The following is a 27283-nucleotide window of genomic DNA, read 5'->3' as shown; positions in this document are numbered from 1 at the left end:
AGTTTTTGCAGAACTCCATGACAGCAACGGCAAACAAATAGGATATATACCACAAGTTTGTTGTTTGTTTGTTATTTGGTTTTTAGGAGCATTAGCAACTAAGGCCATATTGCTCCGGGAATATGCGGTGGTCATTTCCTGACCTTTCCACATCCTCCGTATTTGGTGGTGATGGGGTCGAACCCCAGTCTAATCAAGAAGCGTGTGTTACGCACTGCTGCTCCTTCCCACCTGGCTACGGGGACGCCTATACCACAAGTACCATGCACAAAAATGTACAGTGGCACATTGCCATTCATAGCATTTATACCATATAAAATAAAAAAGTATTTTTCATTTAAAGACAAATTTATTTTATGTCAACCAACTACATCTAGCACTGTAAACCATAAGGATGACTGAGTAAAATTATAATGATGTTCACCAATAATTGGCTGTTGGCTGCTGCCTGTTGTCAAGTTAGCTTATTCCAAAAAGAATGACTCGGCCACTGTTGGAATCAGCAGACTGAACTGGGCATCAAATTCAGTTTTGTTTTTTGTTTTTTTTTGTTGTAAATAATAATAATGCAGGAATCCTATAGGGCTGTTCGTCCAAAAAGAAAAAGGTAATATCAAGTCTGTTGAATCAATAAGAATGGAACAATTAGCAATTCATTAATTACTGCTGACAAGATGATACAGTCAAAAGCATTTTATAACCATATCTGCACTCTGCACAAAATTGATAAGATGGTATTCAGGGTCCTTGAAGAAGTATTTAAAACCCTAAAATAGGATTTAAATATTTCTAAAGTAAAGACAATTACTTTAGCAACAAATTCAAAAGAACCTACAGAAAAACATAGAAAGACCTGAGATTTCAAGTAAAAGAACTGGCCTAAAAATTTTTTTTTTTTTTTTGATTTGGTAGTTGTTGGCGCATCGGCTTCTGTGGCCATATTGCACCTCCCAAGGTTTTTGCAGTACTTTGATCCAAGCCCGAGGCGGGAATCGAACCCGCGACCTTTGGGTTGCCGGGCAGGTACTTTACCCACTCGGCTAGCCCGGTCGGCTGGCCTAAAAATGAGCTGCAAAAAGACTAAGGTTATGCAGCACTGTGATACTATAATAACTGAAAATACTACTGCTGAGATAGTGTCAAGAATTGTCAATCTGGGACAGCACATACACATAGATAGAAGTTTGACAAAAAGCTCACTAAAAAAATCAGATTAGAATAGGGTTTCTTTGGGAAGAATGGCACAATTTTCAGATGCTCTAAACCCACATTCCTGAAGAAAATATATTTATCCAATATATCTTTATAGTTATTATTTATGAAACAAACTTGAATAGTGAACACCAAAAACAGTAAAAAAACTGAAAGAAGCTCAAAAAGGCATGGGGATATGCATTCTAGGCACCAGCAAAAGAAATTACAAAAGGAACACATGGATCAGATCGCAGACTAAAGTAACAGATGCTATCAAGAGAACAAAGAGATTCAGCTGGCAGTGGTGAAAGGGGCCATATTTCCAGAACTTCTTTTGGGAAGATATCGTCCAACAACAGATAGGTTAGAGGAATTTTGGAATGGACATCCAGAGACAAAAAGAGAAGTGGCAACCAAGAGAAAGACAGAAAACAGATCACTAGAGAGAAATTGAAGAGGCCTTCATTCTGCTGTTGTTGTTATTTGGTTTTTAGGAGCATTAGCAACTAAGGCCATATTGCTCCGGGGATATGCGGTGGTCATTCCCTGACCTTTCTGTATCCTCCGTATTTGGTGGTCATGGGCTTGAACCCCGGTCTAATCAGAAGCGTTAGTGATGTAGAGCCAACCAAGATGTGTGTAATGCGGTCAGCAATGCCGGTATGGAGGAGATTGGTGTATCCAGATGCCTGATATGCCTTTCCACAGTGTCCCACAAGTGCTCTATGGGATTGATATCGGGGGGAGTTCGGAGGCTAATCGACATGCTGGAAGTCAGAACTGTGTTCAGCAATCCATTCCTGCACAACAAGTGTCCAATGGCTCGGCACATTGTCATCTTAGAAGCCACCACCGCCATTCGGGAAAAAGTGTAACATAATGGGGTGTACAGAGTTTTTTTTTTTTTTTTTTTTTGGTAGTTGTTGGCGCATCGGCTTCTGTGGCCATAATGCACCTCCCAAGGTTTTTGCAGTACTTTGATCCAAGCCCGCGGCGGGATTCGAACCCGCGACCTTTGGGTTGCCAGGCAGGCACTTTACCCGGTCGGCTGTGGTGTACAGAGTCAGCAAGCAGTTGACAATAGCGGAGACCACTGACGAGCTGTTCCACATGCACCAAGGGTCCAAGTTCCTGCCGGTAAAACATACCCCACACCATACAACTGCCCCACCTGCCTCCACTTTTGATACCATGGATGAACAGTCTCATGTTGTTGACTCCAAATCCGTACACGACCATCCACAGTGTGGAGTAAATAACATGACTCATCCAACCAGCACACCTTCTTCCAGTCTTCTAAGGTCCAACTTGAATGCTCTTTGCACCAGACGAATCTTTTACGCCAATGAACCTTGGTTAGGAGAGGATGCCATAGGGATCGTCTGCTGGTATAGCCCATATGTGTGAGCGTGCGATGCATGGTCATGCCAGATATTGTCCCGGGTTGGCCCATGTTGCATTGGGTAGTCAACTCTTCAACAGTGCTGCGCCTGTACGAGTCGTCTCACCTCTAACACCAACCTTTCGCTGACCTTTGTAGTTTTGCCGTCGGGTCATTGTTTGACCATTTTGACACCAGTCCTGGTACACTTTAACTATGGTGGCTCTCAAACACCCCACCATTTCAGCCGTTTGGAAAATCGAGGCACCAGCTCGTCAAGCACCCATTGGGTCGCATTCAGTTTTCATAAGGGTGGTCATAATTCAGTGATCACTCAGTGTATATGCTTAGTCACAAAATTAAATTAAGAGGGGAAAACTGTAGACTAGAGGATGAAGCCAAATTTATTTGGAAAAATTTCTTTTAGTCAGAGAATGGTTAAATGTTGGAATAAATGCTGACCTACTATATTGGAGGTTGAAAGTTTATCTAAATTTAATGAGGCAGTACTTAAATTCTTCAAAGAAATAGGTAAATGAAAGGATAGAAGGGAACATTGATTACATTATTTTAAATTTGATTTAAATTTATTTATTTATTTATTTTGGCTGTATTAATATTAATATTAATGAAATTAGTTATTATAATTAATATTAGCCAATACTAATACAGTCGATTCCGGTTATTTGGGACACATCGGGACTAGTGCATTTTGGCCCGATTAAGCGGCTGCCCCAATTATCCGAAGTTTCACGTAAATAGTTAAAAATACAATTTACCCCCCCCCCCCTTTACAATTAGTTCACTGTACAATCAAATCACGTTACGACGAACTCAAAATAGTAAAGTACCGTTCACTATACGATGTGCAGTAAGCGCCGGTCATTATGATCACGTTTGTGAATTGAATTTTAATTCTATTAAACAGCGATTCTAATTAGCGAAAATAGGAGGAATGTTATCTACAGGCTATAAAAGTAAAGATATATTAAGCACAAATTTACCCTTTATTACCTTACCAATTAAAAAATTAAATGATACGTGAAAATCGGAAGAATATACGTAATAATCGGAATAATTAATACGTACTGTAATATGTACATACTAACTAAACTAGTTGACATTTCTGTTCACTGACATTTGTTGGTGGGGGCTGAAATTTAAAACAGTAAAAAGATAAGCAATCAATAACAAAGAACAGGGCACACACAAATTGCAAGTAACACAACACGCGCAAGTGAGAACGGAGTAACAAATTAGGAAGCTTTAAAAATAGGAATGAAGAGAAGATTCTGAAAATTATTATTTTTTATATGATTGAAGATTCCATGGAAGTGTAAACACATTTTACCATAATAACCCACAGAATTCCAGCTGCCGGTATTATCGCAAATTCAATAAGATCGAGTTTACTGTCCATTTATGATAGATTGCACTAACAGAAAAGCCCAATAAACAGGTGACTGCTAATTGTTTTATGGTTGTGACCTCCAGAAATCCGACCGAACTACGTGGTACGGTCGGAGACAATCGTAGGGTAATCTCCAGTGCTGAGGTCTCCTGCCCCGATTAAACGGCATTTTGTCCCAATTAAGCGAAGTAAACCCTGGCTATTTTCTCGATTGGTTTTTGTTTTTTAAGATTTGCCCCAAATAAACGGCTGCCCCGATTAACCGGTGGCCCAAATAACCGGAATTCACTGTATTAATTATAACACAAACAGCCCAACATAATCTGTATGAGATGACAATTTAGTAACTGAACTGAGTTTATAGTTTATGGATCATTTTCTCATAGTGATTCATCTGATGATGCTGTAAAACAGAATTCAGAAATCTAGCCAACCATATTAAGTTTAGATTGAGGTATTCAATAAATAGCTTATACAAAATTCTCACACAGTATAACAGTCTTTTATCTTAACTTCATTAATTACTAGCAACATTTTAGAAAAGAAACACCTTTCTAATTTGGAAATAAGCAAAAAGCTTATTTTGCTTGAATTTATTTTTTCTCACCTTTATGCGACCTATAGAAATATACTATGTTTACTTAAGGTAGTATTTAGGTTTACTATCTAGCTTATAAAAATGCATGCGAGGAATTAGTTTATAAATAATTTTAATTATTCAGCAAAAGAAAAACACATACTAAATACCTGAAGTGCCCAATTTCAAAACAGCAATTCTTATCAAAAGGACAAATTTTAACAATGCTTGAAAAATTCAAGCATTGTTAAAAGCCATTTAAATTCCTTCTAAACATTTTGTTTAAATGAAGACTATGTTCTGTTTACACTGAACAAATCTTCAATCTAAACTTTTGTTCAAAATATGATGCATATGCAAAATATGTTTATTGAAGAATATATGGTTATGAATTTTGTATTAAATGGGCTGCATGCGCTCTCTCTCTCTCTCTCTCTCTCTCTCTCTCTCTCTCTCTCTGTGTTTTTATTTATGCTGAGGGGGAAAGAAGGAGAAAGAGAGAGGAAGACTGAATTTTGAAATAGTTTCAGCAGCAATTCCACTGCTTTTTCACAAAAGTGTCATATTTAATTATATTATGCTGATAATTAATACTCCAAATAATGTCATTTACAAACTTAATTAAAAATGTATACCTGTTCTTTTGTAATGCGATGGAACACAACAATCGACACGATGCACTAAAACAAACTAAACATTTAGCCTTTTTTTTTGTTTTGTTTTTTTTTTGAGTGGCGGATCTAGCAAAGGTATTATCCCAAGAGCTGTTGTACTGAGAGCCAGTCCCTGATGATCATCACATATATGCCTACCAATGAAGTAACATGCTCTTCTGGTACAAAACAGAGTACATGGCATCTATCAGTGCTACAACACTAATGTCTCTTCCACAGACCCCACAAATAAATGAATCTGGAAGTAAGGCTAATTAGAGATAGAAGGCTAATGTCTGTTATTTTCTATCTAAAAATTAAATATTTTTCAAAGAGTTATTCTGAGTATTAATCGAATTACTTTATATAATTCACAGTAACTTCATCAACCTAAAAAGAAAATAAAAAGAAAATCTACAATTATCTGAAAAAACAGTAATATATAGAGAACATTTCTGAAATTACAAGCAAATTTCAAAAAAAATAATAATAAAAATCTTATAAAGGATGGAGATTACATACACTTATCTTATCTGGTTATTTTAACTTATTTTAACTTATCTGGTTAAGTGCTATGTATGTTGTGCTGGTTATTGTTCAGTGTTACAATGCAACTGATATAATCAGTATACTATTGGTCTATCCTTCTTTGTTTGACTTTTTACATGAGAGAGAGACTGATTCAGTTGGCAAAGATAAATATTCATAGCCTACCTCATAAATAAGATGGCAAGTACTGAGCATAGAGGATAAAACATCGAGAGCCTTTATCCTTACAACTGGATGAAGCTCCTCGGATCTCATAAGAAAAAAGTATAACAAAATCTTAGAAAAATAACAATGTAAGAATCTAATTATTTGAAAATTGGATAAATATGTGGTATTCTACAGCAAGTGATATTCATGTAAAGGAAAACATTAATAAACCATGTGCAAATGTTAAGTACGTTTACTGGTACAGTTACAAGGGAACAAGATAACCACCACAATACAGTACTTAACAAAAAAGGTAACATTTCATAACAGTTGAGTAATGGCATTGGACATTGGGGAAAGGGAGAAAGAAAAAAAATAGAATTACAATTAAATAATAAAAATTAATTTATAAAAACAGAAATAAAATAAATTTAAAATCTATAATTATGTCAATATAGCATAAGGTAATACATATCACATTAAAGTAAAGGTGCATTACAAAAGTATGGCAATTACAGAGGTATGGTGCTAAAGTGTTGAAGTTGAAAAAAAATTGGTAGACAGAAAGGGAGGGGAGAGCTGGGAAGAGAACTCTGCCAAACGGTCTGCTTTATGGAATAAAACTTAACAGAAAAATTATATATTATGGGAGGAACAAAATGCTAACAGAAACTTGCCAGGAGAGTGAATGGCTCTGACCAGCACCAAACTGGCTGGGGGAGTAACAGGTAACCATCTAAAGGGAAGGTTTAAGAGCTATGGGGACTAACTAAAAAGGGAGAAGACCAGAAGGGTAGTGGTATTAGTTGTCTTGAGTGGCAACTACCTTTACTAATTTTTCTAGGCTGTATGTAGCCTTTCAATCTTTTTTTTTTTTTTTGGCTATGTTTCATCTTTTTTTTTTCATCCATTCCTAACTGTCATTTACAACCTGGGGAGGTTGTAAATATGCTTTGTATTTGGTCCCTGTATCATTTCAAGCTCTCAAACCTTCCCTTTAGATGGTCAACTATCACTCTCACAGCTGGTTTAGTATTAGCCAGAGCCTTTCGCTCTCCTGGTAAGTTTCTATTATGAGTTTTTTTGCATAATGTATAATTTTTTGGTAGTTTTCCTCTTCATTTTATTTCTTGAAGCTTTGTATAAAAGACTGTTTGGCAGAGTTCTCTTCTCAACTCCATGTTTTTTCCTCCCCACCCACTGAATCATTTTTTGTTGAGACCTCTATTTTCACTTTCAATTCTTCAGCAGTTTAGCATCATACCTTTGTAATCACTACACTTTTGTATTGTACCTTTACTTTAACCTAACATGCACTATCTTATTCTTCACTGACACACCTTAAATTCAGCACCTGATATTACATCCCTGTAATTATTACACTTTTGTAATTACCATACTTCTGTAATGCAGCTTTGCTTTAACTTTCTATGCACCATTTTATTTTGAATTGACACAATTGTAGACTAAATTTTATTTCTGTTTTTGTGAACTGTAATTTTTATTACTATTAATTGTAATTCCACCTTAGTCCTCCCTTCCCTCACCAAGGCCTGATGATGCTTCTCAGCTGAGTTACAAAATGTCATCTTTTTGTTAAGTACTTGTATTGTGGTTGTTACCTTGTTTTTTTGTAACCAATAAATGCACTTAACAAAAGGATGACACAGGAAGGAGCAATCAACATACTTAGCAAATGCTAAGTATGTTTATTGGAACATGTATGGATATCATTTAACAAGGAATTAATTTAATAAACACTTTCAATAAAAGCTACATTTCTAGTAATCCTTTAACATTATTCTTTATACTTATTCAGAACTAAACAACACAGGTAGAATTTTATTTAAATAATCAACAATTTTTTAACATTTATTCTGCAATCTTTTTTTCAATTTATGCATCCCCTCACTTCCTCCTCATATACTGCATGAGAAAAAGCAGCAATGCTGAGTAAATTAAATGGTACCATAATTTAATTTAACCAAAACACATTTAACGCCATAAAAATGTCAATTAAGTATCCATTCAGATGTCTAATTTTCAGTCACTGCAATTTATAGAATCCCCAGTCTTTCTTAGTAAGAATACTCATTTGCATGCATCTCAACTAATCTCATTGCTCCTTCCAAATGAGGAAGGAGCAATGAGAGTTTGCAGCATTCAAGATATAGTCTAATTGCTTTATACAAGGAGATAATCATCTTTGTCCCTGCTATTTAGTTGGTTTGTTGTTTAGTAGTGCACTGACTTATCTGGCCACAGAGTCCCAGTCTCTTATAGAAAAGATCAAATCATCAAATGCAGACATTATGGAGATGCATGGTGTTACTAAGATATAAGGGGAGTACAATATGTACATTATATATTATGTTCACATCACACATGGTGTCACTGAGATACAAGGGATTCAGAATTTGAATACTGGAAGTATAATGTGTACATAGTATAAATTATTATTATTAGCCATATGGTACAAGGAAGCCTGAGGCTTATGCTGCACCAGCCAAAAAAAAAATTTCTGAACTACCCCAAGAGAGAGATAAAAGGGAATCATCAAGGAAGAGGAGAATGTTGCAGCTCAAGTGGCACCGGGGTGGTGGTCTCCCCCAACTCTGCATTCGTAGCTCCTATGACACACACACACACAACTCTGCAAAGGTCAGATAGTTTGTAGAATGTGGTGTGGGGTTATGTTGGTCTATTGTTCATTCAGCCTATTAGCCACTGGGTGCCGAGAACCAAGGACACGTTTCCTGTCCAGTACTATGAGGAGGTGGGCCAGGTACAATAGGACAGTGGTGGCGAACGTTTTAAAGGTGCATGGCAAAATTGGCTAAATATTTTAAAAAACTATCCTCTCATTTCAGAACACAAAATGCATAATGCTTTATTATCCTTCTTAATCATACCAAATCTTTCACTCCAAGATTCTTGAAATTCTCTGCTACTCCCCTCTTCTTTTGAACGTTTTTGTTTCTTTGCTGGTTGAGCTGACATTCTAAACAATCTGTAAAGGGTAAACAGCAATTAAAATATTTATGAGAATTTATGGGAATTAATGAAGAATACTCCACACCACGTACAAATTGTAATTGACAATGAAGGATGCTACACTAAATACTGAATGTGGATAAATCATCTCACATAACTTTACCAATAACTTATGTTCTGAAGAAATGTGTGAAATATACGAATTTTTTTCTTAATTTTGTCAGTTCGTCTCACCACTCTGACTTAACACAAATCACTGCATAAAGTTTGAAAAATTTTTGGGACGCTCTGAATTCTGTGCGCCCAAAAAATTTGCACACATGCCATGGGTTCGCCATCCCTGCAATAGGATCATGTGAGTGTCTGGTGGGGAAAACACTGGCATTGCCAAAGGTCCAAGAGAAAAAAAAAAAAAAAAAAAGGGTTTTATTGGAAACAATCACATGAATGACAGGTTGAGTGGGACAAATGTTGAAGAGAAAGAGGATGGATGTTAGGAAGGCTTTCCACCAGGAAACAGAAAGGGCACCCCAGCAAAGGTAATCCACCCTCCACAGAGGGGGGCCTGATAAGAGTAGTTGAAGGTATTCAGGATGGCTAAGCACATATTCTTTCTCAACCATACACAACCTTGCATAGACACAATCATCCAACCATGACATTAGCATTAGCATTAATAAAGGCATATGATGCAAGAAGGCAAGCTTATGCAGCATCAGCCAGAAAAAAAAAAAAAACTTCCACTTCACCCCTCCGTTCGTTTGAAATACCTGTCCAGCTGAGCCTTAAATTTATTTAGGCTATCAACTTCCACAACAAGGGATGGAAGTCTGTTCCACCAACCAACTACCCGCTGGCTAAAGGCAAATTTCCGCACATCTATCCTACATCTGTCTTTCCTCAATTTGAATTTATGCCCTCTCAGGTGATTATTCTGAGCAAGAGGCAGAATCCCATCAGCATTGAGCATGCGCAAACCATTCAAGGCTTTATACACCTCTATCAATTCACCTCGCCAGTGCCTAGTCTCCAGACACTGTAATTTGCAAAACTTAAGCCTTTCTTCGTAAGAGCAACCCTTTGTTCCCTTCACTAACCTTATTGCCCTTCACTGTACTTGTTCCAGCAGGTCTACATCCTTCTTGAAATGAGGCCTCCAGACCTGTATACAGTACTCAAGGTGTGACCTGGCCTGACCATTGCCTTATACAAGGGAATAATCACCTCCTTATCCCTGCTAGAAAAATTCCTGTATATCATTGATAAGACACCATGAGCTACTCTTGCAGCCCGTCTGCACTGCTCAGAGAACTTCATATCTGCCTGCACAATTATCCCCAGGTCCTTTCATTCTCTACCACTGTCAGTGTAGTACCACAGAGTTGATACATTGCTCTGGGGTTACTGTTTCCCGTACATAGTACTTTACATTTGTCAATGTTAAACTTCATTTGACACCTCTCAGCCCATCTGCTCAACCTTTTCAGATCCTGTTGCAGCAGCATAGCGTCAGTAGTGTCCTTAACAACCCTGCCAACTTTTGTATCGTCTGCAAACTTGGACATTAAGCTTGATACACCATCATCAATATTATTTATAAATACAGAAAACAATAATGGACCCAACACTGAACCCTGAGGGACTCCACTAATAACATTAGTCCACGATGAGCAGTGTCCATTGATTACCACTCTCTGTCTTCTCATAATATTCATATAAGCAGGGTAAGCTTATGTGAATACTGGCCGCATAAGTCAAGCTGGGAGTTGACAATTTATGGTAAGTCAAGGCTAGGAAAGATCAGCTTGGTTGGATTATGGTTTTCAACTTTACTGTCGGTTAATAATGTTTCTAAGGTGCATGCAGGATGTACGACTTTATGTCTTAGGTTCTGTCTGCATGCTTGGAATATAGTTTGGACACATTTGGTAAGGACTACATAGTAGTTTATGCTCCCTAATAAAGAGATGTTTATGATCTATGGGTAGTAGGCCAATCCTTAATATTAGTAGACTTAGGGGGTTGTCACTGATTGGGCATTCATACAGTAGCTGCTGCTGATCTTCAAAAGCACATAGGTGCAGTGTGGGTCATCAACTAGGCCAAGCTGCTGGAACTTTGTCTTAAAAGGCCCTCATCCTGCCATAATGAAAGTCACTTTTAACACTCTCATTCACAGCCCTAGAGAGAGAGAGAGAACCAGGAAGGTGATTTTGGAGAAACCAAAGCCACATTTGGTAGGAATCTCCCAATCACCTCTCCCTTGGTGGAGAGGTGACTAGGAGATTTGTTCCCAGTCTGTTTGCCAGTGCTGAGAGTAGTAATTCTTTTCTTTTCCCCAGTCATATCACTGGCAAAGCATAGTGTAATACCCTGGAGTGGAGAAGATTGGTATGTATGGCATTTCTTAGCTTGTAGTATAGTCTTCAGTGTACAGTTTCCAATTCCAGAGGGACAATACCTGCCAAGACTTGCAGGGTATGGGTAGTTACCATACATAAAGCTCTGGTTGTGGCCAGTAAGATGGATCTTTGGATACTATCCAATTTTCTTTTATCTCTATTGTTGTCCTATGAAACCAAATACCAGCTCCATAGGAAATAACAGAGATCGCTCTGTTATTTAACAAAGACCGCTTTGTATAAAAGACTTAATTGTTTTCTTGTTTAGGATATTAATTTGGCATGGCTGAACCTGGACACTAAGGCAGCATAGTTTTAACTTTTTTTTCGATAAATGTTCAATAAGGGGAACAAAAGATAGCAAGCTATCTTTTGTAATTATTATGCTTTTTTCTTGGAACATGGTTCTGACTAATGCTTTTATGTTCTCAAGGTAGTTGCAGATAATTTTTTTAGAGGTTGGTCTGGTATAGCCTTCTGAGAATGATGGGCCAAAAGGTGTCAAAAGCATCAGCAAAATCTACAGAAATAGCTAGCAGATATTTTTCCTTTGCACTTTTGACTGCATTTAGCAGTTGCTGCATTGCATCCTTGGTTGAGTGGCCTTGTTTGAAGCAACTGTACATTTAAGTATAGAGCTGCTCTCTGGTAGTGGTCTTGTAACCAGCATAAAGTAATTTTCTCCATGATCTTACCAAGCACTGGTAGCAAAGCTATAGGCCAGTAAGATATGGTCTCATTAGGTGGCTTACTGAGGTTCTTAAGGGTAAGTCTGAGTAGTGCCTGTTTCTATGAGGTGGGGAACTCCCCCCTAGGCAAAACAGTTATTGTATGGGTAGAGTAATTGTTCAGGAAGGGCTGTAGCGAATCTTGAACATACCTACACAAGAAACTCACAAAAATTAAACCACCAAACAGATGTCCAATCTCCTACTCTCACTCTCTCTCTCTCTGAATATCACCCACAGGTACAAATTATAATTGGCTCAGGTGACCTTAACCTAAATTTTAATTTAAAAAAAAAAATTAGTTTGAGAGTACAGTATAGAATGTATAAATATAATTAATTGAAAACCACTGTTCTTGGTATGTGAGGCTGATGGTGTGATAATGACACATTACAGCAATTTAATGTATTCATAGATATCCATTTAAGTTCAGTTTTATTAAATTAAATCTTATTAACTAAATTAACTGATTTAATAATTATTTAAACTACTAAATTAACTTTACCTGATTTTTATTAATACCTATCTGTTGGCTAACTCAGGATTTATTACATGTATAATTACTAAAGTCTAAATATTAACAATTAATAAATTTGTAATCAAACTAAAAACTCTGTGTAAATGAAATCACCATAATTTACCATTTATGCTGTCTTTAGTTACTGAAGAATGGCACAGGAAGTATCAAGAAATATCACAAAATAATCTGTAATTCTTTAAGAAATTAAAGGCTCCACACAGGTTGAAGTGCTCATTATTTCACCAATTTCAATTACCTTATTTTGATTCAAGCTTATTTGACTCATTTCAAGACAAAATTGCATAATCTTATTAAGCTTGTCCCACCCACAACCCAGATGTTTACACTTAGGATCCAGAGGCATGAAACAACTAGTGTAAATGGCTGAAATGGGAGTGAGACAGGGGTAACAAGATAGGTTAAATCTGGCTTCAACAATCTAGTGTACTATCTAGCAACCAGTTTCAGATGCAAGCAGTAGGACAGATGTAAGAGCTTTTCTCAAGCCCAAACTGATTATATCACTTCAAGGAAAGGGATTATATAGTACTGCATGACAGAGTCATCTTGCTTGAAAACTGGCTTTTACTGTGGACATGTTCTGCAAATCTTGAAACCAGAGGAGCAATTTTAAACAGTAATCATACAAGCTCCTAAACTTAAAAAAAAAAAAAAAGAAAAAAAAAAAGGATAAAGTCGGAATGCTTTCACAAGCCTCAACCATAACAGCAATGTGATATCGATGGTTCTATATCGATTTCAACACCGATGGTACGACTGTTAATGATCCTGCTCAGGTAGCTGACAAACTGGATAAGCATTTAGCATTTATATTCACACATGAGGAATTATTAACGGTGGGCAATGCCAGATATTTATAAAACTCTAGCAAGTAGCTAAATGATTTTGTATTAACAGAGAGTAAAGTGGAGGAGAAATTGTTGAAGTTAAACATAAGAAAAGCACCAGGTGTAGATGGGATCTATCCAGTTATATTAAAGGAGGCAGCAATGGAAGTAAGCGAACATTTAGCCATAATTATGAATGCTTCCTTGGACTCAGGGGGAGATCCCCATGGACTGGAAATGTGCAAATGCGTCCCCAATTCATAAAGGGGGATCAAAGGGTGACACGAGTAATTACAAACCTATAAGTTTAACTTCTGTTCCGGGGAAATAATGGAGTCAATGGTTAAAGAAACATTGCAGGATCATTTGTACAAGACTGTAGTTATATATAGTTAAGACACAGTATAGGTTTGTTAAGGGGAAGTCTTGTCTGACAAATATGATTGGATACTATGATATGATCACAAAGAAACTGGATGCAAAAAATAATTTTGATATCAAGTGCTTGGACTTTAGGAAAGCTTTTGATACTGTTGCACAAGGAAGATGGCAAATTGGAGCAGTATGGCATTAAGGGCATGTTGCTACTTTGGATAAAGGGATAGTTGAGTTGGAGAAGACAGAGAGTAGTAATCAATGGACACTGCTCTTCGTGGATTAATGTTATTAGTGGAGTCCCCAAGGTTCAGTGTTGGGACCATTATTGTTTTCTGTGTTTATTGTTGAAGGTATATCAGGCTTAATGTCCAAGTTTATTCCCATGTCTCACTCCCATTTCAGCCATTTACACTAGTTGTTTCATGCCTCTGCATCCTAAGTGTTACAGATGATACGAAGGTAGGCAGGGTTGTTAATGACAGTACGCTACTGCAAAAGGATCTAGAAAAGTTGAGCAGTTGGGCTCAGAAGTGGCACCTCAATTTTAACACTGACAAATGTAAAACTTCGGTAATACACTCAGGATATTGGAGAATGAAAAAGACCTGAGTGTAACTGTGTAATCAGATATGATGTTTTCTGAGCAGTGCAGACAGTCTGCAAGAGTAGCTCATGGTGTCTTGTCAATGATATATAGAGATTTTCCTAGCAGGGATAAGGAAGTGATTAGCCCCTTGTATAAGGCAATGGTCAGGCCACACCTTGAGTACTGTATACAGGTCTGAAGATCTCATTCTGCTGAAACGAGTGCAGAGAAGGGCAACAAGGTTGGTGAATGGAACAAAGGGTTGCTCTTATGAAGATAGGCTTAAGTTCTGCAAATCGCAGGGTGGTCTGATTGAGGTGTATAAGGCTTTGAATAGTTTGAGCAAGCTCAATGCTATTTTTTTTTTTTTTTTATGTGAACCCCAAACACGAGAGGTATTAGAACCTATAGTACTTAGTACCGTGCTTGGGTTGGACGTTGAAAAGACAAAAGAAGATATTTGTTGACATTGGACTTGAACTTCTGTAGATTGTAATTTTCAGGAAATACGTATGAAGGAAGGTTGTTCCAGAAAACAGCAGTTGAATGAATAAATGAGGAAGATGAAAAGTTGGTTCTGTGAGTTTGAAGTTGGACAGTAAATGGATGTTGGCTGGTGGCAGCACGTGTTCGGACTATTTTGAAAGAGAGAGAGCGGGAATTATAGAAGCCAATTCGGAAGAACAGTGCCCATGGAAGTATCTGTAGAAGAGGCATGCAGCAGAAACAGTACGTCTATGAGGAAGCGAGTGGAGAGACTCTGTTAGAGATGAATCATTAATTAACCTAACTGCCCTCTTCTGAATGGAACCAAGAAGCCTGAGAGAGGTTTTGGGTACACCACTCCAGATGTGGGAACAATATTCCATGGCAGGGCGGTTTGCGATTTATACAGAGTGAGCAGCTGTTTGGAAGAAAAGTAACGGCGAGAGCGAAAGAGAAAACCAAGTTTTTTTAGATGAAGAAGAAGCAATATTTGTAATGTGCTTGTACCAAGAGAGATTAGAAGTCAGGGTAATCCCCAAAAGAAATATATCATTTTGCCTAGAAATCAGAGTGTCACTAAAGAAAAGCATAGGAGCAGAAGAATCCTTTTTGCGAGATATACGACAAGACTGAGTTTTAGAAGGGTTGAAATCAACTAAGTTGTCTTTGCCCCACTGGAGAATTACCTGAAGATCGGCATTAAAGGAATTGGTAGCAGATTTTCGAGAAGTTGAAGCTGATTGAACAGGACAAGGTTTCTCAAAATGCAAAGTTGAATGCAATGTGCTATCATCGGCAAAACTATGGATAGGATTTCCAGTCAATGGAAGTAGGTCATTAATATACAAGAGGAAAAGAGTGGGGGAAAGAACTGAACCTTGGGGGACACCGGCATTAGTGGAGAAGTTAGAAGACAGAGAGCCATCTACAATCACCCTCAGTGAGCGATCAGAGAGAAAACTGGATAACCAATTACTAAAAACAGTTGGCAAACCATAAGATTGAAGCTTGTTTAGAAGACCTTTATGCCAAACACGATCAAAAGCCTTTGAGATGTCAAGAGCAACTACTTGTGTTTCACCAAACCTTTCCATTGAATTAGTCCATAAATGGGTAACATAAGCCAGAATATCACCAGTGGATCGACACTGACGGAATCCATACTGGCGATCGTTGATCAGACGGAAGGTTTCTAGGTACTTTAAGAGTTGGCGGTTAATTGATTTCTCCATTACTTTAGAAAGAGTAGAAGTAATTGCAATGGGATGATAATCGGATGGGAGGGATTTGTCACCCTTTTTAGGAACTGGCTGGATATGAGCAAATTTCCTAGCAGAAGGAAAAACACCTTTGGAATAAGAAAGTGAAAAAAGGCAGCAAAGAATAGGAGTAAGTTCAGGAGCACAGGTTTTGAGAACAAGTGGAGAAATACCATCAGGACCTGGAGCTTTCTTAGCATCAAGATTCATCAAAATCCTTCTGATATCCTTTTGACGGAAGACCACAAAGAGGCAATGAATGGGGTGTGTTGGGAATGGTGGAAGGTGTTTTACCAAGATCATTAATACATGAGCTGAAAGAAAAATGGGATGCTAGCAGGTCAGCTTTATCCTTGGCTGAAGTGACAACAGAACCATCTGGTTTGGACAGAGGTGGGAGCAGAGATGGGCAAAAATTGCGGCCAATAGCTTTGGCAAGAGACCAGAAACTCTAGTTTGGACTGATTAATAACTGCTTTACAATTGTTGAGAGCTTTGGCGTAGGAAGAAAATGAAACTGAAGAATTAGAAACAAGCCAATTACGATATGAAACATTCTTCTCTTGAACAGCCTTAGCACATTTATTGGAAAACCAAGGTTTAGATAAAGGACGAGATTTTAAAGTAGAGTGTGGGATAAAGGATTCCATTCCTGCAAGAATAATTTCACTGACACAATCTGAGCAAACGTTGACATCAGAAGTTTTGAAACAGTAATCCGACCAAGGAAAAGAAGAAAAGAAGTCTCGCAGGTCATCCCATTTTGCATTCTTGTAATGCCAAACAACACGACGTTGGAAATAGTCATGAGATAAAGGTTCCATTGGAGAAGAGACAATCACCAAGTTGTGATCTGAAGTGCCTAAAGGACCTCTCACTTCGACTGTGTACTTAGAAGGGTTGTTTGTGAGAAAAAGATCAAGCTTATTGGCTGTATGATTAGGATTGTCCGGTATTCTTGTAGGTAAATGAACAATCTGTGCTAGGTCATTAGCAATTGCAAAAGCCTCAGCATCTCGACCTGCTGGGTCGGTGTGACTAGAAAATGGAAGCCAGCTGGAGTTGTGAACATTAAAATCACCAAGGAAAATTACCTCACTGTTAGGAAAGTTGGACTGGAGAAAGTCAAGTTGTAAAGAGAGGAAGTCAAAGAGCTCCAAGTGATTAGTGGAGTTGGGAGAACGGTAGAGACAACAGATGAATTTGACACAATGAGGTAGAGAGATTTTAAGCCAGAGAAGATCAAAGAGAGGAAATTCCAAATTGCCAAGTCTCAGACAGGGAATATCAGAACGGACATATGCACAAGTACCACCTTTGAGGCGAAAGGAATCACACAGCGAATAATTTGGATATCTGAGATGAGCAGTAGTTGAATCAACCGATAACTGAGATTCTTTCAGAAAAAGTACATGTGGTTTGGCAGACTGCAAGTGAAAATGGACATCGTTGAGATTGGAATTGAGACCACGTATATTTGTGAAATGAATTAGGAAGTCCTTGGGAGGTTTAGATCTTTTCGCAGATAAGGTTGCTCTATTAGTTTGACAATTCATGGTGTATTCAATGGTAAGAAAAAGTGGGTGGGACATGCTGTATGAAGTAATGATATTTTTGGATATGGCGTACACATGGTAAGAATATACCCAGATCCTTGACATAACGTGGCCTCGACAATGCTCCGTGCATACACACTACTCGGACTCCCTCCAGTCACTATCTGGCAGAGTAGAGGTAGCAAGATTATACACTAGCTGATCCAGAAGCCTCCTAGAGAGTTACCAATAGGTTCGGTCCGGTGTACTAACTAGCGGCTGGCCTTCGAACACCGTTTTAGAGCTGTACCCTTGAAATGTAAGGAATATTGGATCTCGCCACGACGTTCATCATAACCTCAAAAGTCATCAATCATACTGCATGATGGAAGAGATAGGGAAGGGTTGACCGTAACTTAGCTCTAGAGACTAAACATGGGTTTAGTCTCTAGAGCTAAGTTCTTCTAGAGCTAATGGGATTCTTCCTCTTGCATAGATTAATCACCTGAGGGGACATAAATTCAAATTGAGGAAAGACAGTTGTAGAATAGATGTGCAGAAATTTGCCTTTAGTCAGCAAGTGGTTGATTTCTGGAACAAACTACCACCTGTCATTGTGGAAGATAGCTTAAATTAATTCAAGGCAGAACTAGACAAACAATTGGAATGAATGGATGGGCAAAATTGGAAGGTTTTTCTTTTCTGTTTTTTTTTTTTTTAGCTGATGCTGTATAAAGCTTACATCATATGCCTCTACTAATGCTAACGTCCCAGCTGAAACATAAAAGAGCTTTTGAAGTGAATTATTCATTTTGAACGAAAACTTTAATTTTTAAGATGGTTTTAAGTTTTTAGCAAAAATCAAAAATGAAGTGAGTCACACTGGTGAAGATCTCATGCAGTGATAGTGAAATTAAGTACAAAACAGAAATATTCATCTTTCTTTCTAAGTAATATTGCAATAAAAATAAATAATCAAAATTGAAACTGATTATAATAAGATTAACATTAAAAAATAGCGTCAATTTCATGCTGCACTAAACTAAACACACATACACTGTCAATCATATCTGCTTAATTATCTAAAAGAAATAGAGTATAAAATAATTTTTATACTTAAGGAATAAGGTATATTTTTTTCCAAAAGAGAAAGCACTTTATACTAGTTATTAAGCAATGTGAAATAAAATTTCATAACCTTTCAGAAAGTTTCCTGAATTGTTTTTTTTTTTTCTTTTTTTCTTTTAAATATATACAGAGAACTGCCATAAATAATGTCACAAGTGTTACTGCATGTAGCCACAAAATAAAAAGACATGGGAACTCGAAACTCTGTGGGTTTATTCTTGAACACCCAACAAATGAAGCAACACAACACTCATTCAAAATGCCTCCTCCCCTTGTTTTTTTTCACAAGGCCTCAACCTTTCCGGCCATTCATCAATAGAAGTATGCACAACATTCATCAGGAAATTAGCCACAGCATGCTCCTGTGATCTCTTCAGCCTCTCCAATATGGCATGCCTTTTACCACAGACATCCCTTCCAAAATAGCCCACAAACAAGTGGATTAAGATAGCCCATAATCAAGTGGATTAAGATCTGGTCTGGCAGGAGGCCATTCGTCATGATTGATGGACTCTGGCACATTCTCAGTCAGCCATGTTTGGGTTGTTTGGTTTTTAGGAGCATTAGCAACTAAGGCCATATTGCTCCGGGGATGTGCGGTGGTCATTCTCTAACCTTTCCGCATACTCCGTATTTGGTAGTCACAGGCTCGAACCCCGGTCTAATCAAGAAGCGTGTGCTATGCACTGCTGCTCCTGCCCACCTGGCTACAGAGGCGTCTCCATGTTTGGGTGATCTTTGCCTTGTGGGCAGGTGCTGAGTCCTGTTTGAAAATCCAGTGCTGACCACTGAAGAGAGTCTGATTGAAGGGTCTCGCATGTGGCTCTAGAATATCATTCAGGTACACCCTTGCACTGGTTTTCACCCCCTGAACACAAAAATACATCTTTGTTAAACCTTCATAGGAGACTCCCCACCAAACCATCATCACTGAGGCTGGATTCAGTGATACCCCTTTCAACCCTTTTAATGGCCTGACATTCCTCTGCAGAGCTATGGGCATACACCTTGTCATTTTGACAGTTGTAACTCTCCTCAATAGTAAAAATCTTTTCATCTGTGAAGAGTATCTGACGATGTTTACCATTTGCATATTGACGCTGCAGTGATCTTTTGTGCCTCCATTCCATCAGAGCTGGAGTTAGGAACTGTACTGTTCTCCTGCGGTAGGCACTCATCCCTAGATCACTTTTGATTATGCGTGACATCAATCTTGGTGAGATTCCCATTTCTCCGGGCATGATTTTCTGTTTTCGTAGAGGATTCCTACGAATTCTGTTCTCTGCCGCCTTGATAGCTGCAGGGAGTCCTCACATTTCTTGGGCGGCCAGACCGTGGCCTGTCATCAATTCTCTGTTGCTCATTGTACCTATCAACTGCCCTGTAGACAATTCTTCGGCTTATTCAGTGGTTTCAGAAATTTGAAAATTGTAGGTGCATTATGTCCTGCCTTATGAAGACCTCTGACAGTAGTCCTGTTTTCTTTATCTCCCCATTCCATTTTCACTGGCTTCCTTTACTAGTTGACAATAACTGTTAATGAAAATGATACATTAATACTACACATAATACAAAACCCACAGCTCTGTGATATCATTTTCTATTTTTATGGGAGTCTTACTTTTGTGAAAGTATTTATGGCAGTATTGTGTATATAAAAGATATGCAACTTAATAAGAAGAAAATATTGTGAATTACATAAGAGAAAAAGAAGAAGAAAAAACATACCTGAAATACTTATCCATAATATTTTGTAAATCACCAATGAGATCTTTTTCTGGATTTAAAAACTGCGCTCTATACTGAATTAACCTGAGAACAGATTCTTCCTGAAGAAAAATAAATTGAGAAAATGTACATTAATTTATAAACATAAATTAACTAAGAAATGTTAAGATAAATTATATAAATATATATATTGGTTTGGAAAACACAAAACAGGCTTTTATGGATACCCACGTCATTTACAAGTACAATATTGATATCTGGTGATGTTTCAGGTTTCTTTTTGAATCCTATCAAGACTTAAGTTGGGGGGGGGGTCAGTAAGAAGACTTCACTAACAAGACAGCACTTCTAAACATTCAAAATATTGTGCTTGTAAATGATATAAATATCAATAAAAATGTTTTTTTTTTTTTTCCATTCCACATGATAAAAGAATGTTTTATATTAATTCATGTATTGTCATTTCCATACCATACTAGGAAATGTCACTTTTGAATTAAACAAATTCATACACTGTTATACATCCAATAGAAGAAGTAAAGCTATTCACATAAGCAAAAAAATTTGCAATTCCATTTATGCCCACATCACATATTTAACTCCACTTAGTTGGTGCAATTTATTATATATCCAAGTAGTCGGAAAGAATGAAAATATATGAAAAGAATGTATGAAACATTGCTGCCATACATGAATATTTTCATACCTGAAATGTGTTTTTTTTTTTTTTTTTTTTTTTTTTTAACTGTTTTGTAAAGTAAGAGGCCATATTATTGTTGTTGTTGTTATTTGGTTTTTAGGAGCATTAGCAATTAAGACCATATTGCTCCGGGATATGCGGTGGTCATTCCCTGACCTTTCCACAGCCTTCATATTTGGTGGTGACAGACTCGAACCCCAGTCTAATCAAGAAGCGTGTGCTCCGCACTGCTGCTCCTTCCCACATGGCTATGGAGGCACCGTAAGAGGCCATATAGATTAATTTTCATATCTCAACCTTCAGAAATTTATAAAGCAGCTGCATACAAATACTCATCAATTGTTTGTTGTTGTTTGTTATTTGGTTTTTAGGAGCATTAGCAACTAAGACCATATTGCTCCAGAAATATGCGGTGGTCATTCCCTGACCTTTAAGCATCCTCCGTATTTGGTGGTGATGGGCTCGAACCCAGGTCTAATCAAGAAGCGTATGCTACACACTGCTGCTCCTTCCCACCTGGCTATGGAGGCACCTACTCATCAATTAATTTTATACTTGGTCAGCACACTATACATACTAAAAACATATTTCAATAATCATAAATGTAGCAGAAAAAGTTTTAAATTAAAAAACAAATTAATATATTTTAGCATTAGTAGAGGCATATGATACAAGAAAGCAAGTTTACATAGCATCAAGCAATTAAAAAAAAAAAACGTTCCACATTTATTTAAAGTAATTTTTTTAAATAATGTTCGATCGTTTTTTGTTTTTTTTGTTGTGACCTTTTTTTTTTTTTTTTTGCTACGAAAAGTCAAGTTGCTTAACAATATCACTTTGATTATATCGCATTCTTCCTGTTTTTCTGCCCATTTTAGTGCTGTTTCTTTTTGTTGACATTATACTGTAAAAAAACTGAGAAAAATAAATTGCACCATTTTGGGCTGATATTATTCTTACCGAATCTGGAGCTGAACTAAACATAATATGAATGAAGAGAACAAAATATGCCATGGAAAATTGGGCTCATGGAAGCAAATGACTAAACTCTATCACTCATGGTTTCCTAATCCAACATTTCACCAGATATACAAAGTAAAAAAAAACCAAAAAAAAAAAAAAAAACAATGCTCTCACATAACATATTAAACATTTATCTCAAATACCACCATTAACAAAAAAAAAGAAGAAAAATCAGCCTTTCAAATTATTTTGGATAACTGACTTCCAGATAACCGATATTCTACTGTACTATGAAATGACAATAATATAGAACATTTCTATTTTCAATACAGCATTTGTTAACAAAATTAAGAAGAAATTCATAATTTTTATTAACTCGAATTTTAATCTAGTAAAATTTTATTTATTTATTGTGAAAAGGGCTAAGGGCTAAGGTAAAGAAAGCCCACATGAGAGGCATGCAAAAGTTTGATGAAATTTACCAGTAAAAGTGCTTTGCTGTAATGGTATTTGTATTATTGCTCTCTCGGTAAATAGACGGTGGGTGTTATCGGCCTGGAGTAGAAGTTGAATCCCACGGGAGCTTGAAACCCTCCCGGAGAGGAGAGGAGAGGAGTAACCTGATGTTTTTTCTTTAGAATCACTAATTGAATCACGAACAGAGTCATGTTGGAAGTTCTGGTGTCGTAAAAAATGTTCGTAACGTAGTTTCACCGGTAAACTTTTTCGAAGTTTGCCATGCTTCTTGTGTGGGCTTCCTTTACCTTTGCCTTTTTTTTCTTAATAAACAATTTATCCACCAGTGATTCTAAAGAAAAAAAGTCAGGTTACCCCCTCCACTTCAGGAGGGGTTTCAATCTCCCATGGAATTCAATTTCTACTCCTGACCGATAACACCCATTGTATGTTTACTGAGAGAGCAACAATACAAATGCCGTTACAGCAAAGTACTTTTACCAGTAAATTTATCGAACTTTTGCGTGCTTCTTGTGTAGGGTTTTCTTTACCTTCGCTGTGAAAAGAAAATGGTGGAGAAAAACTGAGTTTTTGCAAACAAGTCAATTGAATGGGACAAAATTACACTTGCATCCTCTCTGAGAGCACTTATGTGTAACCACTGATTACTGTGCTTTATTTTATTTTTTTTTTTTCTTGATCAAATCAAGTAAAAAAGATGGATTCTCCATCGTGAATCTGGGAGTTGGCAGATGTGCAGAAAATGGATACAATCCATTTTATGCATAGCTGCTATAAGATATGTCTCCAGTTCAATTAATTGGGGAGACTATATGTGTCAGATACAATTATGCTATGGGAAATATTCAAAGTAAATCCTCAAAGCCACAAACAATGGACAAGTTCTGTAAACATAAGATGCCAAAATGGATGACAGAGGAGTTTAACTAAGCAAAAGAAACAAGCGCAGAAGAATTACAAACACAGGATTCTAATTTGAACAAGCATTATATAAGATGGGTGAAAACTGATTATGAAAAAACTAGTAAAGAGAGATAAGAATTTTGATTAGTAATTCTCACATGTACACACAAATAAGAATAGAGTAAATGAAATAGGCCTCTTAATCGCAGCAGAAATGGCAGATGAGTTGAACAGTTGAACAGTCTCAAATAGACCCTGCATAGGTTCATTAAGAGAGAGAGTCATCTTACTTTCTTACATCATTTAAGAATTAACAGAGGCATAGACACAAGAAAGCATGCTTATGCAGCATCAGCCAAAAAAAAAAAAAAAAGCTCAGCCATAAATTTATTTAAGCTATCAACTTCCACAACAGGAGATGGAACTCTATTCCAGCAATCAACTACCCGTTAGCTAAAGGCAAATTTCCGCATATCTATTCTACAACTGTCTTTCCTTAGTTTAATCTGAGCAAGAGGAAGAATACCATCAGCAGTGACCTTGCTCAACCCATTCAAGGCCTTATACAATGCACATGTGCCTAGTCTCCACGCACTGCAATTTGCAGACCTATCTTGGTAAGAGCATCCTTTTGTTCCCACCCCAACAATCATGTTGCCCTTCTTGGCACTCGTTCTAACAACTCTAACTCCTTCCTAAAATGAGACATCCAGACCATTACACAGTATTCAAGGTGTGGCCTGACCACTGCCTTGTACAATGGGATAATCACCTCCTTGTCCCTGCTAACAAAATTCCTATGTATCATTGACAAGACTCCATAACCTGCTCTAGCAGCCTATCTGCACTGGTCAGCAAACTTTTTCACTCTCCACTTCTCTGAGCGTAATACCACATGGTTGGTACATTTACATTGTAATTTGCATTTGTCAATGTTAAACTTCAGTTGCCACTTCTCAGCCCATTTACCCAACTTATCTATATGCAGTTGCATTAGTATACTGCCTTTACTGTCATTAACAACCCTGCCAACCTTTGTATTATCTGCAAACTTGGACATGACACCTGATATATCCTCATCAATATTATTGATGAATACACAAAGCAACAATGGGCCCAGCACTGAACCAGGGGGAACTCCACTCATAACATTAGTCCATGAAGAGCAGTGTCCATTGACTACCACTCTCTGTCATCTACCACTTCAACCATCCCTTTATGCATTGTAGCAACTTTCCTTTAATGCCATACTGCTCCAATTTGTACAGCAGTCTTCCGTGTGCAAGAGTATCAAAAGCTTTTCTGAAATCAAAGTATATGATATAAAAATTATTTTTTGCATCCAGTTCCATTGTGACCACACTATAGTATCCAATCAAATGAATCAGACAAGACCTCCCTTTAACAAATCCATGCTGTGTCTTAACCACTACTGTAGTCTTGTCTAGATGATCCTGCCATGTTCCTTCAACAGGGACTCCACTGTTTTCCCGGAACAGAAATTAAACTAACAGATCTATCGTTACTTGTGTCATCTTTTGAACCTCCTTTGTGAATTGGGGATACATTTGCACGCCCCCAGTCGAGCGGACCTCCCCTGAGTCTAAGGAAGCTCTCATAATTATGGCTAAGGGTTTGCTTACTTCCTTTGCTGCTTACTTCTACTTCGATGTCTTTGTGTGTGCCAGGTACAAAGAGTGTCTAGTCAGGCGTCAACTCAGCGTTCTAATGGGCATCTATGAGAGCTTCAGGTGTAGGGTAGATGTGTTCAAAGAAATTAATATGAGGGGCCTGTCAAGCTCTCAGCTGCCCAACTCAACGCCAGAGCTCACTCCGGGGCATCAGGCAACACTGCGGAAAACTCCAAAGCAGAATGCGCTGGTCGCACATGAGTTAGTTATTGTTGGTGACTGTATTGTCAGGGAGACAGGGAATATATTGTGTAAAAAGGATAGATGGAATAGGACCAGGGTATGTCTGCCAGGGGCAATAGTTGATGACGTTGTTAAGCATATATCATCTTTTAAGGGCACAAAACGTGATATTGTTATATCATGTTTTGTGTCTTAATGTCATTAATGTCTACTCTTAATGTCATTGGTTGGCACCAATGACATTAAGAGTAGGAGATCTGCAGATTTACTTAACAAGTACAAGTCAATGTTGCAAAAAGGTCATGAGTCAGGGTTAAATTTGAAAGAGTCTGCAATTCTGCCTAGACACGATAGGAGGGAGTACATGATGAGAGCCTTCTCAATCAATTCGGAACTGGAGGGAATGTGCAAGGCTCAAGGGTAGAATTTTTTTCAGCGTGGTCTGTGCTTGTTAACAGGAGAGACTGCTTCTACAGGGATGGTATACACTTAAATAGAAAAGGTAAAAGAATATTTGCTGATGTTATCGAGGCAGTGTTCGGTGGGTCGGAAAACTGCTAGCTTGGGGGGGATACAAGGACTAAAAGGTTAAAAGTAGCCGGAGGCAGAGGCGAAGGTGATTCTAGCACTACTTCTATTAGAATGAGTAGCGGCCTTGAGGGGAGCTGGGGGTTTCAGGGACTGATGGCAGTCATCGTGAAACAAATAAATACATTGGATGTATTAGTATACTTGCATGTATACTTGCATTTATACCAATGCTAGAATTATAGTAAATAAATTTGATGAATTTGAAGTGTTCGTCAAGACATCAAAGGTGGATATTCTTGGGATATTAGAAATGTGGTGTCACACAAATATAAGCAGTGCAGAATTGGAATTTGGGGAGTACAATGTGTACAGAAAGGATAGATAGAATAGGAAGGGAGGAGGTGTTAAGCTGTTAATTAAGAAAAACATTAAATCAAAAGAAGTGCATCCAGTTGATATAGATGAACAGTGCACTGTTGAGTCAGTTTGGTGTGACATAAGCACTGCAATAGCAAAAATAAGAGTAGGAGTGTGTTATAGGCGTAATGATTCAAATGAGCACAATGAACAATTGTACAGAGAAATAGAGTGGGCTAGTCAATCAGAATGTCTTATAATGGGGAATTTTTAACTTCCCAGATATTGACTGGAACTTGTGGATTGGTCACTCGCACACTAGTAAGACTTTTGTGGATTTATTGGATGATTGTTTTCTGCAGCAGCATGTTCGAGAGGCAACCAGAGAGGGTAATCTGGTTATCAGCAGTGATCATTCGTGTATTAAGAATTTGCAGAAAAAAATCACAGTGTACTGATGTGGGATTTACTTAAAGATATAATTACCATCAGGGATAAAGGAAAGGGTTTTTGCTTCCGTAAAGGTGAGTACAGTGGTCTCAGAAAGTTTTTAAATTCTGTACAGCGGGATCAACTGATGATGTTACCAACAACAAATTCTAAGTCGGAAGCATTCAACGAATTAATCGTGGAAGCTACTAAAAGTTTCATACCTATTAAGAAATATCGTTCAAGGTTTAGGCCTAGATGGTTGTCAAATGAACTAATGAGACTCGTGGCAGAGAAGAAAAATGTATGGGATGCATATAAATTATCAGGCGACACAGACGTCTATGTCAGATATAAGCTAGTCTGAAATCAAGTCACAAAGGACGTTAGGCAGGCGAAGGCAGATTACGAGAAATCATTGGCAAAGGATGCTAAGAAAAACAGCAAGGATTTCTTTACTTATATAAACTCTAAAAGGAAGGGGATGAATCTGATTGGTCCATTGATATCGATGGTTCGACTGTTGATGATCCTGTTCAGATAGC

General features: G+C 37.6%; 1 protein-coding gene across 2 annotated transcripts in view; it reads right to left on the bottom strand.

The window, feature by feature from the left end:
* gig (TSC complex subunit tuberin) overlaps positions 1–27283 on the bottom strand; it is a 613633-nt gene that overhangs the window by 374205 nt on the left and 212145 nt on the right. For both annotated transcript variants that reach the window (XM_090372592.1, XM_090372593.1), the window contains exons 14-15: positions 20505–20605; positions 5931–6015 (exon numbers count right to left, since the gene is read on the bottom strand). In XM_090372592.1, coding sequence (XP_090228718.1) covers positions 5931–6015; positions 20505–20605 — 186 coding nt within the window. The remainder of the gene's footprint in view (positions 1–5930; positions 6016–20504; positions 20606–27283) is intronic.

This window comes from Mastigoproctus giganteus, chromosome 4 (genome assembly GCF_048544385.1).
Source record: "Mastigoproctus giganteus isolate SK-2022 chromosome 4, ASM4854438v1, whole genome shotgun sequence".
In the NCBI taxonomy this organism is placed as follows: Eukaryota; Metazoa; Arthropoda; class Arachnida; order Uropygi; family Thelyphonidae; genus Mastigoproctus; species Mastigoproctus giganteus.
The sequence above is the reverse complement of the archived record's forward strand: the minus strand, read 5'-3'. Positions and strand labels throughout refer to the sequence as shown.